Source organism: Acinonyx jubatus, chromosome A1 (assembly GCF_027475565.1).
Source record: "Acinonyx jubatus isolate Ajub_Pintada_27869175 chromosome A1, VMU_Ajub_asm_v1.0, whole genome shotgun sequence".
In the NCBI taxonomy this organism is placed as follows: domain Eukaryota; kingdom Metazoa; phylum Chordata; class Mammalia; order Carnivora; family Felidae; genus Acinonyx; species Acinonyx jubatus.
Genome location: NC_069380.1, coordinates 225,057,613 through 225,076,146, shown reverse-complemented (window position 1 = coordinate 225,076,146; position 18,534 = coordinate 225,057,613). Strand labels below are relative to the sequence as shown.

General features: G+C 43.4%; 1 protein-coding gene across 2 annotated transcripts in view; it reads right to left on the bottom strand.

The window, feature by feature from the left end:
- Window positions 1-18,534, bottom strand: part of DNAH5 (dynein axonemal heavy chain 5) — a 283,808-nt gene that overhangs the window by 135,487 nt on the left and 129,787 nt on the right. For both annotated transcript variants that reach the window (XM_027074356.2, XM_053202043.1), the window contains exons 30-35: window positions 16,909-17,062; window positions 15,238-15,401; window positions 9,078-9,234; window positions 5,281-5,493; window positions 4,301-4,525; window positions 2,751-2,923 (exon numbers count right to left, since the gene is read on the bottom strand). In XM_027074356.2, the coding sequence (XP_026930157.2) occupies window positions 2,751-2,923; window positions 4,301-4,525; window positions 5,281-5,493; window positions 9,078-9,234; window positions 15,238-15,401; window positions 16,909-17,062 (1,086 nt within the window). The remainder of the gene's footprint in view (window positions 1-2,750; window positions 2,924-4,300; window positions 4,526-5,280; window positions 5,494-9,077; window positions 9,235-15,237; window positions 15,402-16,908; window positions 17,063-18,534) is intronic.

Genomic DNA, 18,534 nt, shown 5'->3' with positions numbered 1-18,534 from the left:
CTGGGCTTAAACTGGGAAGGTAAAGGGGAAGCAGAACAAGGGTACGGAGGGCCAACTGGAACAGTACAGAGCCAGGACAGGGTGGTGTCTTGGAAGCCGTGTGACGACAGTGGGTCACAAAGGACAGAGTGCTCAGCTGTGCACACCGGTGCTCCCTCACGGGTCAGGAAAGACAAGAACAAGAAATGACTAGCGCACGGAGCAACAGAAAACGTCTGCATGGTAGCTTCCAGAGAAGGCAGAGAGTATGAGGGGCAGCTACACCCCAAAGACATCCACGTTTGAATCCCCAGAACCTGTGAACAGGTTGCCTCGAGTGACTAACGGGACCTTGCAGCTATGATGTCAAAGGTCTTGCGATGATCCGGGATCACCTGTCGGGACAAATCTAATCTCACGAGTCCTTCAGAGGAGAGAAGGGAGGCAGAAGACCGGGTCAGACGTGGGACGGAAGACAGAGGAGAGTCGATGCCTGAAAGGGTCTCAACCCACCGCTGCCGGCTGTGAAGATGAACCAAGAAAAAGTACAGCCTCCCAAAGCGGGGAACGGCCTTCAGCCGACAGTCAGCAAGAAAACCCGGCCTCGCGTCCTCCACGGCCAAGAAACGAATTCTGCCAACAGCCTGCAAGCACGGGAAGGGGGTTCGCCCTTACAGGCTCCAGGAGGGAGTCAGCCACGCTGACGAGTGTCAGACCTCTGACACACAGACTGTAAAATCATTAATTTGGTTGTTTAACCTTCTAAGTCTGTGGTGACCTGCCACGGGATCAGTAAGAAACTAACGCAGAGAGCCCAACTGGAGTGAATTCCACATAAAAGAGGTGAAAGACAAATGGGTGCTTCCAAGGAGTTGTGATGAGAGCACAGGCGTGGGAAGAAACGCCGAGGAGTCACAGGAGGATTTTCTTTCCAGTAGCAATTACAGCATATTTGCAAGTTGATGAGAAGGATCCAGCCGGAAGTGAAAACTGATGCTGTCCCACAGAGGAAATCAGTGGCAGTGGGGATGTTGGCTTTGGATGGCCGCACAGACCATCCATCCAGAGAACTGACTGCACAAGAGCAGGTGCCCTGGATAGCCGAGCGTGAGTGGGGACCGAGGGCACGGCCCCTCCTGTGACAGCATCTTCCCCACAGGACAGGAGAGGCGGTCTTCACTAGGGAGGGAGGGGGGTGCTGGGAGCCTAAGAAGACAGTAGGTGTGAAATCACTGCCTGAGCCACAAGCGTCTCAAGGAACTGGTCACGTTTTGTGATTATCTGCCTCTGTGCTTCAAAACAAAGAGAAACACTCCAAAAGGACATCCAAGAGCATCCAGTATAAGTCACCTCCAATCCAGGCATAAGAAGGAATCAAAAGACAATGAAGAGGAGGAGAGTGACAATAAAGTCTCTCTGTTGAAGGTCAGCATTTCATTTAGCATCCGGAATGAGCAGAGAGAACAAGCAGCATGTGAGTAACATGCTTGTGTCAAACTTCTATGTTTTGTGTGACAATATTTTTTTTAATTTTAAAATATCTTTTTTAAACGTTTATTTATTTTTGAGACAGAGAGAGACAGAGCATGAACGGGGGAGGGTCAGAGAGAGAGGGAGACACAGAATCGGAAACAGGCTCCAGGCTCTGAGCTATCAGCACAGAGCCCGACGCAGGGCTCGAACTCACGGACCGCGAGATCATGACCTGAGCCGAAGTCGGCCGCTTAACCGACTGAGCTACCCAGGCGCCCCTTCTTTTTTTTTTTTTTAATATTTATTGATTTTTGAGAGAGAGAGAGAGAGAGAAAGAGAGATAGAGTGCAAGTGGGGGGAAGGGCACAGAGAATCGGAGACAGAATCTGAATCGGGCTCCAGGCTCTGAGCTGTCAGCACAGAGCCCGACACCAGTCTCGAATTTACAAACCATGAGATCATGACCTGGGCCAAAGTTGGACGCTTAACTGACTGAGCCACCCAGGGGCCCCTGGTGTGACAGTATTTGTCATCTAATAGCCCAGAAGTTCATTCCATGAAAATAAATGATATTCACCATCAGCTTCTACTGAGGCCAAATACTGCTTTTAACACTCAGCCATTTTGTCCAAAATAAGTGGGCAGCACATCCCTGAACAGAGCACATATGCAATTAGTTGATGCCACAAAGTTCAAAGTGGACTAAGTGAATTACAGAATGAGTTGCGGCACGACTCTTGGAGACAGACTGGCTCATCTTACAGATGAGGAAACTGAGTCTAGGGAAAGCGCAAGGCGCCTCTGGCTAACACAGTTGCTACGCAACAGGCAGAGGACAACAGAGAACTCCAGACGTCCTGGCCAATGTCCTCCCCATCACTTTTCACCTGTATTGATACTCAATTTCTTTCCTGCTAGGAAACCATCTTAATCATCTCTAATAACAGCAGGTGCCACCGTCCCCAGTGCAACCCTCAAGGCCAACTGTGATTTGCACCTATTGACACGGCAGTTAATTCCTTTTCTTGCCCTGCTGATGTCCACTGAGGTCGTTTAAACTTAGCCTCCCTAAGACTGAAGGCAAAGGAAGCAAAGCGTTTCGGTCACAAAAACCCAAATCCCATGCAAAGACCCATGGGTAAAGCTAAAGATACCGTATTTCAAAGACTTTGGTATAAAAGAGCCTAACAACCCTAAAGAGACATGAGGCAGAAATCTCCTGAGTGACTCAGGAGGATAAAAATGTAGGGGAGTGGGTGGAGGGAAAGAGGTTGTGGGATCACAGAACCTTCCATCACCTGTCTGTGAGTGGAGTTATAACAAGCCTGTCAGTGCAGCCTAAAAATTCATTCTGGTATATGAAAGCCACATCCGTGATGTGGATCATCATCTTGTCGGAATCTTCGTTAAAATAAAATCTGCACTGTTTCAGCCACTCGAAGTCTGTAGGGCTCTTGATATGCATGTGGCACTGAAACGCAAAAGGGAGATGTTAGAGCTGAGATGAGAACCACCTATATTAAATATGCACATTAGCATTCACGTAGATCATAATGGGATGTAAGACAACCCAGCTGGTTTGGAGACATCAACTACATCACCATCCAACCCATTCATTGACTGATCGGCAAAAAGGACACTTGAGAAGATACAGGAATAGGAAAATTCAAGAGGAACCCCTAGTTGTGCCCACCAATGTAAACAGCATGACACATTTTAATAGATATTCACTTCTCAAATTGCACCCTTAAATGCCCCAAACCACAGCCCTAACCATAAAGTACAACCCATGAAAAATGTTTTGGCATACAAAGACAGAATCAAACAATCTCATTAGGAAAAAGGCACCTCTTGTGATTATGACAAAGTACAATGTTGGGGTTTTTTAATCCATTCGTTATCCTTCCTAGGATTTGCGGCGGGCCAAAATTTCTAACATCCAAATGGCAGGTTATTGACCAGTAACGCTTTTGTCTGAATTTTGTAACCAAAATGTTAAGCCATTTTCATTATTTTTCTTGGATAAACAATAAATCTAAAATTATCCTGGGCCCTTTATTTCTCAGAGAGGCAAACAGTGTGCTTCACTATTAAGAGAGATTAGACCACAAGAGCTTCAATAAGCTGTCCTTCTCTCCGTTACGTCACAACCGATCTTTTATAATCTTTTTCACACAACGGGGTGAGACACGATCCAGAAAGTTATTATGAAAATAAGGGCTTTTTGCCTCTTATCTAATGTTCTATTTTGTAGCAGAGGACAAATTTCATTTCTTTTCACATTTCCTATTTTCTGTAACTACTAAACTGCCTTTGCTACTCTGTTTTCTCTTGAAAGGCAAGAATCTGCGTGACCTCTGGATGTCAGCAGCCATATTAGGAAAGGCCATTTGCAATCAATGACATAAAATGTAGCGAAACTTGTTAAAGATGTGACTTATCCAAAAGCCTCCAAGGAAGCATGAACCAATTCTTCTAGCAGTGTTCCTTGTCATTTCCATAGCAAGAGACTGGTAATCTTTAATAACTAACAGGAACACAAGACCAATGAAAGCTTTTTTCAGGATGTTCCATGGCAGTTTAGCTTCCAAACTGGTCACGTAAAGAATCTAAAATAAAGTCTAATTGATCAATAACATCTTAACAAGAGATCATCAAAATAGGACTGAAATTTTGGTTTAAAGACTGAAAAAAAAAATCTGACAAACAAGTTCTCATCAGGAAGATGACCCTTTGCCTGAATCTAACCTTTCCTTTGAATTCATTCAAACTAATCCCAGTGGATACACACGGATAGTGCCCAGTGTTTGCTTTTCTATAGATGCCATAGTATTTATAAAGCATTTACCAGGTCATCAAAGATATCCCTTTGGTGCACATGGATAGTAATCAAAGTCTCATATTTAACTCGTTCCATGGAACTCAGATCCTTCGTCGTGATGCCTATCAATGCATTCAACAGCTCCAGAAAAGACTGATTGGTTTTCTGCATGATTTTTTTATCAAACTTGGCATTTCTGAGGGCTTCTTCTGAATCCCGTGTCCATATCATTTGAATTCCTAATAATCCAACCTTACGGAAACAAAAAAAGGCTTTATGAGTGTGTGTGACATATTAATATATTTAAATAGAAATTACAATATAGTGAATGATGGTGATTATTATGCAAATGTAAGGACATCCTTGATTATTTCAACTTGATTCATTGTTTGGAAACCGACGGAAACTCTATTCATAATGTTCCCTGGCAGTTACACATATACAGCCTCATGATGTGTCCACAATTTTTTCCTTGTAATTTTAAATCATTTATTGTTTAAGTCATATTTCTCCCTAGATAGATTTTAAATTACTGGAAGGGAAAGGACATGGCTTAAACCTGTTTTTCTCAAGCTAGCAGGGTTTACATGTGGTAGGTACCCTCAAAATCTTTATTGATCATAATGGTTAAGAGAACATCGGTTTTTACATTTTAACACTAAAATACATCTCTCATTTTTCTGGCTAAGCATATGCTCAGTACTTTGTTATGATTTATTTACTAAAAAGATTCAGCAGGAAAAAGAAAACCCTTTTAGGTTAAAGAAAATATAAAGAAAATGTATCTATAAAACATGTGTAAGATGTTATTTATATTTATACATATGTATATAACCAAATAATCTGTAGCTGAAACCTTCAAGCTTATCTATATTAAGAAATCCTTAAGAAAATCTTAATACTGGTCCAGAGTTAAATTATAGTCAGTTGTGTAGTTTACAATAGGCAATGTACGAGATCTAGTATGACTATTCTGTAAAAAATATTTTCCAATTTAATACACTGACCTGAGCAGGGAAGGAAGAAAGAAATTCAATCAGCTGGAAACCTGTTTCTTGAATATTTGCAGCTGCCTGGCGAATCACAAGATGTAATGAGGACTGAGATTCCTCCAAGAGAGAATTAAGCCAAACTTCCACATTGCCCTCTGCCATCACAGGTTTATCCAAGTCAACCGTCTCACCCTCTCGAGAGGAGATTGACAGAATTCGATCATAGATCTACAATAGAAGCCAAAAAAGAAAAGAAAAAAAAAAAGCTATATTCACATAAAGAATGAATTCCTCCACTGCCCTCTTGTCAGTGTTATCCTTCCTGAAGGAAGGTAAGCTATAGATTATAAGAGGCAAAATATGATTCAAAATCAATTTCAAGCCAAAAAAAAAGTCACCCACGAAATCGAAAAGGGAATACTTTCGAACTGAGATAAATCAATTCCAAATAATCTACACCTGAAAGGCAAAAACTTACTTCCTAACAGAAATACTCAACATAAATGGGATGATCGAAACAAGTCTAGTTTCCACCAATGAAATGGGACACTGTAAGAGCCTGTCATCCACACCACAAGGTTATCGAGTCAACATTAGCAACGACCAGGCCGATATGATCAATGCAAACGCCTTTCCAGGTAATTCCAAGTCTGTACTAATTGTCCTCTTTACAGGAGCTCCTGGTGGCACATAACGTTTTCTTTTTCTTTTTCTTTTTTTAATGTTGTTGTTTTTTTGTTTTTGTTTTTGTTTTGAGAGACAGAGAGAGGAAGAGAGAGGCAGAGAGAGGGGGAAACAGAGGATCTGAGGGTGGGCTCTGCGCTGACAGCATGGACCTCAGTGCAGGGGTTTGAACTCACGAACCATGAGATCATGACCTCAGCTGAAGTTGGACGCTTCACCAACTGAGCCACCCAGGTGCCCCGATGTTTTCTAATTCAAATCCAGCTCCTAGTCTGGTCTTCTCACCTCAGTTTCCATGCAGCATGGCATCATGAGGATAGCATGCTATTTGCTAAAATACAGGTTCAAATGGTGCCCTGCCATTCATTGACCATGCGATGGTGGAGGACACATCTCTGAGACTAAATTTCTGGCTCATAACTAGTCATTAAAACCTACACCTGTGCTGCTTCCCTACTCACTTCACAGGCTGTTCATAGCATACAATAAAATAAGGCAAATGATCAAGTAAGTACAAATTTGTTGCGTTCTTGTTCTTTAATAAGTGGGATACTGTTTCCTTGGGCTCCAATGTAGTACCATATCAATGAATCCTCCTGTGTCGTAGACAGAAGTGGTCTACCAAGAAGCTAATGAGACCGAAGTTCCACAGCCTGTCACTTCCACGGGCCCTTCCAAGTCCTGACTAGAGTTGTAGATTTATAATTTCACAGGAGTGAGGACCTACAAAAACCAGATCTGCCCCTGGTTGTAGAAATGTTATAGCAAGAGAAAACAGCAAAAAAGCGATGCTATTTACTTTAAGAAGTAATTGCTATGAATAGTGGCTAAAAATGAGGACGTTTAATTGATTCCCACTGCGCAATGAGACCGTGAGAAGCTGCACTCTAGAACCGTTCAGTCCTAGTGCAGAAGGATGTAAGAAAAGCATCGGGAAGAACTTCCTGTGTAATTCAGTGCCTCTTTCAACCCACACATCCAGTAGGTCTACAAGAAACAATGCTTTTGACCCACTGAATCCATACTGCCTTCCCTTCCTCTCTCCCCATTCGCCTTCATCAAGGCTTTGTTGTAGCACCTCAGCCTTTTCCATCCTGACTGGGTTCCATGCCTCCTTCTATTTCACCTCCTACACTGAGCCAGAGAATCTTTCCGAAACACAACTGGGTCACTGCCCTGCGTAAAACCCTCTTGCACCTTCTGTCATGTTCAGGATGAAGTAGAATTCTATAGTGTGATACACTTGGCCGTTTGGAATGTGATCCCATGTCTCCTTCTTCCCCTTCTCCCTTTGCTCATCGCTGCCCATCAGGGTTAAAATGTGTACCCCCGGGGTGCCTGGGTGGCTCAGTCAGTTAAGCGTGTGACTTCAGCTCAGGTCATAATCTCGAGGCTCATGAGTTCAAGCCCTGCTTCAGGCTCTGTGCTGACAGCTCAGAGCTTGGAGCCTACTTCAGATTCTGTGTCCCTCTCTGTCTCTGCTCCTTGCCCATTCATGCTCTGTCTCGCTGTCTCAAAATAAATAAATGTTAATTTTTTTAATTTAAAATACATGTTGAAGTCCTAAGCCCAGAACCTGTGAATGGAACCTTATTTGGAAATAGGGTCTTTGTAGACGTCATCAAGTTACGATGAAGGTGGACCCTAATCCAATAACGTGTTTTTATAAGAAGCAAATCTAGACAGAGAGACACAGACACACAGGGCAAATATCATGTGAAGATAAAAGCAGATATCAACGTGACATGGGTATAAGCCAAGGAACATCCAGGGTTGCCAACTGCCACCAGAAACTAGGAGAAAGGCGGAGAATGAACTCTCCTTCAGAGCCTCCAGCAGGAACCAAGTCTGCTGGCATCGTAGTTCAGACTTCTAGCCTCCAGAAAGGTCAGAGAAGAAATTTCTGCTGTCAATCCAGAGCAGCCGTAGGAAACTGACCCAACCCCTCACATAGCCACACTCCCGACACCCAAGGCTGCCCACACTTTTCAGACCCTTGCACCTGCCCTTGCTTCTGACTGGATCATGCACCCCTTTCTCCACCTGCCTGGGTAGGTTGCACTTGCCTTCAAATGATCAGTTCAAGTACCATACTGTCCCGCAGGGAGCCTTCCCTGACACCCCTTATACCAGGCTAAGCCTCCCTGACAGCATCCCCATGTTATTTGTGCATAACACTAGCACAGCAAGTCAAGAATTACCAACCGTTAAATGGCCAGATTTCTCATGAATGTTGCACGGCATAAAAACAACTTCGGTGTAATGGTAAATTCTTCCTTGGAGCCCCAGGACTAGCACCATGCCTGACACACAGCCCCGGGCATGAACTTAAACGAATGGCTTTTGATCGCGTCCAATGTAATCACTCCACCACGGCACCAGCTGCACTCTAGAAACACCCCACCCGAGTGCGGATCCCGGAGGTCTCTGATTCTCGAGTTCAGCACAACATCTGGCGCATGGAAGTTGCTCCCCAAGAGCATGCCAGGATGAATAAGGGAATGGCATTGAGGGTTTCCGGGAAGCCCCGGAGGACGACTGAACACACTGTCAAACTGGAAGGGCCTCTTTCCCAGGGAATTTGGGGCGAAGCGATGGATCAGGCAGTATCTTCTCGCAGCCGTGAAACGCAACTTCCCTTACGTTGAACGGCTTCTCTTGGGTCCCCCACAACTCCATGACCCTAGAAACTTGTAAGGAGTGTTTCAAAAAAAAAAAAAAAGGCTTCAATCAAGCATGACGAGCACCAGGGAAGACGATCATGCCAAATACTTCTGAAACCTGATTAAAACAATCAAATCACTACGGCAATTCTGCTTCGTCAAGGCACTATTTTCTGAGCGATTGGTTTCTTTGTTTCGTTGAATTTCGCAACAGCTAACTTGGCATGTAAAACCATGAATGCTACATACGATGCATCCCTAATCATATTTACACTGTTCTTCAAATTTACACTTTGGATAGTAAGAAATCACACAATTCTGAAGGCACATTGGGCCCAAAAGTTTGTTTTTAATCACTAGCTGGGAGTAACCCTATGCAAACACAGCATCAGAGCGCGATTGTACAAAGACAAGGGAAGTTTAAGATATGGCAATTGCCGGCCCAGCAGTTAGAATTAGGCAAACCTTTTCATGGAACTTGACAGTTTTGATGTTGTCAAACACGTTCAGCAAATGGGCTTGTATCGTGTGTGTGTCTGATGCCTGCCCCAGGATCTCCAGAAGGGCGGGGTCCGAGACAAAGAAGAAGCGAGGAAAGCAAAGACGTTTTTTCTCCAAGTACCTAAGTGGAGAGGAAAAGAGAGGCTTTATAAACACACAAAGCAGGCCTTTCGAGAAATAAACTCATCGGGACGGCGAGAAGGGGGAAGGACTGTGAGACAACCAAATATTGCCACACACTGTTCGATGTTTTTGTTCTGTGGTTCTTACTAGTCTTGCCTAGTAGCATTCCATATTTGGACGAAAAACAAATATTTTTTCCAGGGCTGATAGGAGACTTTTCATCTTTCACGAGTGCAATGCATACCCTTGAGGCAATCTGGAAAAGCCTGTACTTTCTTGGTGGAGGACGGGAGCGATCACACTCAGGGAGTTTTGGAGGGGGTGGGGGGGTGGTCTTGTTGCAAGCACAGTGCTGTGTCAGCTGAAGGGTGCATCTCATTCTTGGAATTGTATCTTAAAGAACGCAATGAATCCATTACCGAAGCAGAAGGCAAAATCTAGCTCTGAATAAACTGCGAGAAGGGGCCCTGGCACAATTCTCTGTCTCCAGGAACTGCTGAAACCCAGAGAATTTTCAACTGTGCTTTTGTTTCTATATTTTGTTTCTATATTTGCTTTACTTTATGGTGTTTCTTTGTGTGACGGATATATTTTTCCTGTTATTTTTTTTAACGTTTAATTTCGAGAGACAGAGCACGAGCGGGGGAGGGGCAGAGAGAGGAGGAGACACAGAATCCGAAGCAGGCTCCGGGCTCTGAGCTGTCAGCACAGAGCCCAACACGGGGCTTGAACTCACGAACCGTGAGAGCATGACCTGAGCCAAAGTCAGACGCTTAACCGAGTCACCCAGGCACCCCTGTTATTTTCATATTAAAACCTCTGTACCTTCATTTTCTTGCATCCTTCGATATACTTACTATAGTTTTCATTGTAATTTGTTTTTGAAACCTTACCAGAAATCCTTTTCAAGTGTTGTCTGTCTGAAAAATTTCTATTCCTTCCTCGCCACGTGTATTATTATTTGTTTCCTGTGTAAAATCATGAGGGAAATATTCTTATTTCACAGAAGCAGATTCTCTTCATAGGAAGGTAGGGTTTTTACCAAGGACAGTGTGGACCAGAAGCTGGAGCCAGCTGGTGCCCTTGAGGGCATGCAAGGGGGACACTTGGCTGCCCATATTTAGTCAACTGCTGGACTTCTGTTTTGGTGAATGGTATGCCCAGCATGAGGGCAAGAGCTAAATTCCTTCAGACAGAAGACAGGACTTTTTTCAGAGGCTGAAAGAGGCAAAGAAAGGAAGGAAACAGAAGGATAGACTATGCTACAAGAGGTGCTCCGGGTGCTGGACGAGCTTTCTGTATGTGGTGTAATCTTCCTCCTGAGTTCTCATGGAACAATCAGTAAAATACACACTACAAACTATTGCTTTTGGCAATTCGGATTTATTCACTTTGGGCACGTGAAAATGCACAAAATCTGGCCTCAAAGAGGGGGCAGGACAACGCTGCCCAAAGAGTCTCTGTTTACATCCCCCTCATTTTCTTAAACTCTTGCTTTTATGCTCGTGTTTGTTTGGGTTTTTTGAACATTTATTTACTTTTGAGAGAGGGAGAGACAGAGCATGACTGGGAAAGGGGCAGAGAGACACGGAGACAGAATCTGAAGCAGGCTCCAGGCTCTGAGCTGTCAGCACAGAGCCCAACACAGGGCTTGAACTCACCAACTACAAGGTCATAACCTGAGCTGAAGTCAAACGCTTAATCGACTGATCAAATTTTTTAAATGCTTATGTATTTATTTTGAGAAGAGATAACACAAGCGGGGAGGGGCAGAGAAAGAGGGAGAGAGAAAACACCAAGCAGGCTCCAAAGTGTCAGCACAGAGCCGCACACAGGGTTCGATCTCACAAACCGTGAGATCACGACCTGACTTGAAATCAAGATTTGGACACCTAACCGACTGAGACACCCAGGCGCCCCTCACATTTTTCTTTAAATTCTAGTTAGCTAACATTCAGTGCAATATTGGTTTCAGGAGTAGAATTCAGTGATTCATCACTTACATACAACACCCAGGGCTCATTATAACAAGTGCCCTCCTCAGGACCCATCACCCATCTAGCCCATCCCCCATCCACCTCCCTCCATCAACCCTCAGTTTGTTCTCTATCTTTAAGAATCTCTTATGGTTTATTTCCCTCTCTCTTCTTTCTTTTTTACAAAAATTCTTCTTTTGTCAAATGTCCTTCAACAGTTACTTGACTTGATTCAATAATTTTATGAAACATACCAAATCATGCATACCTGAAAACCTATTTTTCTAAAAAGTTATTTTGAAGGATTTGCTCGCAAATGGTTTTGCTTTAAAGTTAACATTTAGGGGCGCCTGGGTGGCGCAGTCGGTTAAGCGTCCGACTTCAGCCAGGTCACGATCTCGCGGTCCGCGAGTTCGAGCCCCGCGTCAGGCTCTGGGCTGATGGCTCAGAGCCTGGAGCCTGTTTCCGATTCTGTGTCTCCCTCTCTCTCTGCCCCTCCCCCGTTCATGCTCTGTCTCTCTCTGTCCCAAAAATAAATAAACGTTGAAAAAAAAAATTTTTAAGTTAACATTTAAAGGGTGCTTTACCGACACTTTAATTGCCTATGATCTTCGTGATTAATAATGTCTTCACAGGACAATTTTCTAAAGGAAAAGTATTAGCATAGGCCCATGGCATAAGCTGTTGGGATGCCCATCACCTAGATTAGAGTAAATTTGCAAATATTTGCCAAGGAAAATCTCGGCCCTAGTTCCACTACTGAACCTGCCTCCACATGTAGTGGGGTAGACATCCCTCTAGGCATGGTCTTGTTTAGGCTCTTCAACTTTCCTAAAAGCATGCCAACTTCATCACCCTCCCAGCTGAACACCAAAGTCTATGGATTTGTCTTTAACCAGCAGTGCCAATGGTCTATCACCTAGATTCTTGTCAGGGCTTAACATCCCTCACATTTCACACTGCCCCAGATCCTCTATTAACTTGGATATACCAGTGATATTCATGAAGGAGTTTCTGAAGAGTGTGCAGGCATCCCATCGCGACTTCCCTGGATCAAGCCATTCGATCATAATGTCTCCCACTTGACTCACACTGGGGTAAAGCAAGTAGGTGAGGATTCTGCTGAGTGTTCCCATTATAGAGAATGCACAATAGAGTATCGCCCAAGGTGTCAATTTAAAACAAACAAACAAAAATGTTGTTTTCCCGAGCAACTGGAACCTTTCATTTTATGCATCGTCTGAATGCTATACCTAATCGTACATCACTCTTTCCTTTGTCCCTGGGAAAAAAGCCTTTGGTCTCTGAATCTGAGGTCCATTTATAGCTTCTTTTTGAGACAAGTTTACCATCTTTGGTTTTTATCCTTTCCTTTCACCTTAATTTTCTCATTACTTTATTATTTTCCAGCAGCCACCTCAAAAGCCACTTAACCAGCCAAGCATAAGTAAGTAAGCCCCCTCCCTTACATGTTACCATACAGGTGTTTCTTGTATTTTCAGCTCAGTCACGTTTTTGGTTCAAGTTTAAGCAACACCTCTACTTACTTCACAGAGATCCTTCCAAAGTGCCATTTGAGGCTCAGAATTTTAACCACCACCCATGACTCTGAGCACAGCCTGGCTTAGGTGCCCTCGGTTGCTCAGTGCACAAGACAGCTGCCTAGTCACAGGTGGTGTTATCGGTACTGTTGTAGGTCGTGAGAACATGGGGCGTTGGTATGGGGAGGGGGCATCCATCTCCCAGAGTTAGCCAAGGAGACATCATCACTTAGTTGGAGTTAGCAGCTCAGAATATGTGGCATGTCAGTGTCAATGTACATCTCAGCACAATTAGCATCCCTGATGCTGCTCCCACTCGTGACTACAGATGATCGTGACAGGGAATTTTATGTGTCAACTTGGCTGGGCCACGGTACCCACGTAGCTGGTCAAACTTTGTTCTAGATGTTTCTGTGAAGGTTTTCATTTTAAAGTTTATTTACTTATTTTGAGAGAGACAGAGAGAGAGTGAGCAGGGGAGGGGCAGAAAGAGAGAGGAAGAGAGAGAAGTCCAAGCAGGCTCCATGCTGCCAGCTGCAGAGCCTGACACAGGGCTCGAACCCACAAACCATGAGATCATGACCTGAGCCGAAACCAAGAGTCAGATGCTTAACCAACTGAGCCACCAGGCATCCCAGTGTAAAGGTATTTTTAGCTAAGATTAACATTTAATCAGAAGACTTTGAATAAAGCAGATTATCCTTCATAATGTGGGTGGGCCTCAACCAATCAGGCAAAAGCCTAAAGAAAAAAAGACTGACAGCCCCTAGAAGAAGGAATTCTGCCAGCAGACTGCCTTTGGGCTTTAACGGAAGCAGGTCATCCCTGTGTCTCCAGGCTGCCAGCCTTCCCTGTAGATTTGAACTTGCCAGTCTCCTCCATCACATCTCTCTCCCTCAGTCTCTCTCTCTCTTCTTCTCTCTCTCTCTCTCTCCACCCCCAACCATGTGTATACACACCCTACTGATTCTATTTCTCTAGAGAACTCTGACCAGTACATAACCAGCAGTTTATCCTAAATTTCTCCATACATACTGACTATTCTAAGATTGAAGGGGGGATATTTAGGGACACCTGGGTAGCTCAGCCAATTAAGTGTCCAACTCTTGATTGTAGCACAGGTCATGATCCCGGGGTCAGGGTATCGAGCCCTGTGCCAGGATCTGTGCTGAATGTGGAGCTTGCTGGGATTCCCACCAACCCCCCCCCCCCCGCCCCTCTCCCCTGCTCGTGCGCGCGCGCTCTCTCTCTCTCTCTCTCCCTAAAGTAAAAAATTTTAAAAAAATGGTTAAAGGGGAGATACTTATTTTTTTAATGTGAAATTTATTGTCACATTGGTTTCCATACAACACCCAGTGCTCATCCTAACAGGTGCCCTCCTCAATGCCCATCACCCACTTTCCCCTCCCTTCCACCCCCCATCAACCCTCAGTTTATTCTCAGTTTTTAAGAGTCTCTTATGGTTTGCCTCCTTCCCTCTCTGTAACTTTTTTCCCCCTTCCTCTTCCCCATGGTCTTCTGTTAAGTTTCTCAGGATCCACATAAGAGTGAAAGAGAAAGAGGAGATATTTAAAAGCATGTATATTCCAGCTATAATATAAATAAGTCATGGGGATATATTTTACAGCATGGTGACTATAGTTGAAAATACTCTATTTCATATTTGAAAGCTGCTAAGAAAGTAGATCTTGAAAGTTCTCATTACAAGAAAAATAGTTTGTAACTATGCACGTTACGATGGACGTTAACTAGACTTATGGTGGTCATCATTTTGCAATATATGCAAATCTCAAACCACTATGTTGCATACCTGAAACTAATGTAATGCTGTATGTCAATTATATCTCAATAAAAATAAAAAATACAGAAAATCATGTGTAGTTAACTGTTTTTGGAATATTCACTACTATTCAACATATTTCTGCTTACATGATTTATCTTGATTAGCCAAAGGGAAAGAAAAGAAAAATATATGTTACTCTTGGAATTCACCCCGCCTCCTATACACGTGTGTGTGTGTGCACGTGTGTGTGTGTGTGTGTGTGTGTGTGTGTGTGAATACACTGATAGATCTATGAGGCTCTTGTTTCTGTATAATCTTGACTACTTGTGTACATTACACTGTTCATATTGTTCTTGGTTGCACCTAATGAAATATTTTGACTCTTCAGATGCTTATCCAAGAAGAAAATCAGGAAAGTAGCTGTATCCATTTTAAAAGGCAAGGACTATATGAGAATTTGCAAGACTTTGTCCCAGTGGACGGAAGAAGCCCTGAGTCCTATTATTCCAACATCAGAACAAATCCAGCAAGGGCTTGGAGATAATATGAGACTCCAAGCTACCGGTTTTATCTATGCAACAACATCAGACACGAATTACGTTTTAGCAAAAAAAAATCAATATGGCTAATGCTGTCTAGTCCCTCTGATCCCTTTCATCTCTAGGACACTAAGGGAGCCTTCACAGAGCCAGTAAACTTACCCAGTGAGGGATTTCTGGCACATTTCCAACTGGTCCAGCAAGTGCGGTAACAGCTGCCCCATGGTCTCATCTCCAACACAACACTGAACCACATTTGGCATTTCATGAGCCCGAGTCATAATCTTCACCCAAGATTTATCGATGTTGGAAAAGCGCTTGGCTTCCTACAAGAACGAGGTAACAAAGCCCACTTGGACACATCTGTGATCTCAAGGAAAGCGCATCTCACATACCTTCTGCTGAGGCCAGATTTCTCCCCAGTCTGGATGTCCCAACTTTACATGCCTAAAATGTCACACATGTTCTATTTCGATTCTCCTTTTGCACCATCCCACCCCCTGTCTTAAATAAGGTCCCCCCATTATGTTAACTGAAAGCAGAAGACAGACACAGAAATGAAAATACAATATGAGACAGCTTGGAAGAGAAAAGCACTCCCGAGTGTGTTTGCCAGTTATCCCCAAATGACGTGAATTTTATGTTTTTCAAGTTTTCTACACTGAGCGCTGAATTGTTTGTATATTTAGAAATGAAAACATTTAAAAATAAGATACAAAACTAATTACGGTTTATATAACCCTAATACTGTGAAATTTTTAAACATAGATTTTTTTTCAGAAAAAAAATTGAAAATGTGCAGAGGACTTTGAGAGAATAGAAATAAGGTTTTCCTTCTTCCCTAAAACTTTCTGTAGTTTACCAGTAGGCATGTATTATCAAATATGAGAGCAAGAGACCCCACCGAACTCCTTGAATATTGAATGTGAAAGTTGCCAGTATTACATCCAATTTGAGATTCCCCACCACCCAGCAAGAAGAAAAACATGCCCAAATATAAAAGCAGAAATAAAGAAATAAGTAAATAAATACTTAAAGTTTCAGTGTGTGGATACATTCCACCGGTAGGTGAAAAATACATCGGCTAACAGATCCATCCTCTGTAATGAAACTGAAAACTCACCACAGGGACAGCTAGGAAGACTGAGCAAAAAAAACACTCAACACAACCGTGTTTCTAAAACGCAAATATATCATTAAAACATTAAAATTTTGCAAACGATTTAAGGTAGTTGAATAAGAATCCTTGAGATTTGGTAAGAAAAATGTTTTTGATAAAAATTTCAAAATACTACACTCCATATTCCCCATAAGATGATTAAATTTGATGAGAAAAAAAACATGTTCCACAATCTTGAGAAGAGGGCCTTTTTGTTCTGGAGTTTCTTTTTTCTGCCTGTTTCCACCCCCCCCCCCCCCCGCCAGTTTTCCAGTACAGATATAATTGGGTGAATTATATGGCGTGAGTTGTTTTAAACTGTCAGTAGTAACAGAACAAATTATCCTGCCATTGTCGAGACAACTACGCCATAATTCCGCACTGCTCCCAAATTCTACCTTCAAATTACCTAAAGTGTATCAATTATGCAGACATTCCTTTTCTTTTTTAACCCTCTGTTTCCCACAAAACCACACGGTTTTGTAGCCTTCACACCCTTACTTTTCCACAATCGCTCTCTCCTTATAAAACAGTTCAACAACAACAACAAAAACGTTGGGGAGGGTGTGGCTCCAGAGAAATTGAAATATTATCGCATTTTTGAAGGAATTATTAGTTATTAGAGAATCCTCTGAGTTAAAACCCTGATGAAACCATAAGGAAAATTCTGAAACCTTGGGAAGCTGCTTGGCAATATCTCCTCCCACAAAGACAGCTTCTAAGTAAATCCACAAGTTCTGCACCATCATCCAGCTCTCGATGATGTCTGTTGAGTTGGAAAGGTACTGCACCCATTTTTGGATCTGGGCCTTGAACGGCATATTGTACCTAAAATGAAAAATACAGTCAGCATTTGGGAGGTTTTTTTTGGTGTTTTCTTTTTTATTGTTGTTGTTTTCAAACTAAAAGATTTTATTTAATCCTAATTTTTACCTGTTTCTTTACAACTGGGATTATGTTGTGCTGGTTTTGAAAATGATGCTACTTGGGGCACCCGGGAGGCTCAGTCAGGTCAGCATCTAGCCCTTAATTTCAGCTCAGGTCATGACCTCACGGTTCATGGGATCGAGCCCCGCGTCGGGCTCTGGGCTAACAGTGCAGAGCCTGCTTGGGATTCTCTCTGCCCCTCCACGACTCTTTCTCACACCTTCTCTCTCACTCTCTCTCTCTCTCTCTCTCTCTCTCTCTTTCAAATAAATAAACTTATTTTTTTTTTAATGATGCTACCAAGTGACTAAATCATCATCATTTACTGGACATTGTTCGACTTTTCCTGTTTTGATCCAGAGCATAAACAGGTGGGAGATGTGTCATCTGAGGAGCAGATCAGGCATTAGACTTGATTCCACACAACTGCTAGAGTAATAAAATTGGGGCCATTGTTGCTACAGCCAAGCGAGTAATAGTCTCTCTGCTGACCTTTGTGTCTTCTCCAGGGACTCTCTCTGGTTTCTCACATACTATGGGGCAATTACAGAGACACTGGTGGGGATCAAACAACCAATTCAATTTTCAAACATGTTAATACCTGCAATCTCTCTCTAGCCTCCCCCTTTCTGGGTCTCTTTCCAACTCCCCAGCCACTCAAAACCACCCACTCGCGCGTGTGTGTGTGTGTGTGTGTGTGTGTGTGTGTGCGCGCGCATGTGTGTGTGCTTGTGTGTGTATGTGTGTTAGGGCTCATGCATGTCTACGTGTAATACTCTGATAGTCACTCTTTACTCTCTCCTATAGTTAATCTATCTTCCCTTTTTCATTCTTGAGAGAGAAATGGATCATGGCCTTCCAGTGTTTTTTTCCTTTTCTCTTTAGATATAGGACCCCATTTCTACCTGGAAACGTAAGTGCCCAGTTAAAATACTGAATTTCCCAGCCTCCTCTGCAGCAATGGGCAGGGCCGGGACTAAGTTCCACATCAGTAGCTCCCAACCTTGGCTGTACTTTGGGGACATCCAGCAGACATTAAAAACTACTTGGGCCTGGGCACTGGGGTGGCTCAGTCGGTTGAGCACCCGACTTCGGCTCAGGTCATGATCTCACGGTTTGTGAGTTCAAGCCCCGCGCGGGGCTCTGTGCTGACAGCTCGGAGCCTGGAGCCTGCTTCCGATTCTGTGTCTCCCTCTCTCTCTGACCCTCCCCCACTCATGCTCTGTCACTCTCTCTGTCAAAAATAAACATTAAAAAAAAAAAAAAGCCCTACTCAGGCCTGCCTGGGTCCCACCCCCAAGAGACTCCAATTCAATCAGTGTGAGATGTGGCCCAGGCACTGACTGGGATTTAAGTTCCCCAGGCGTCCAGTA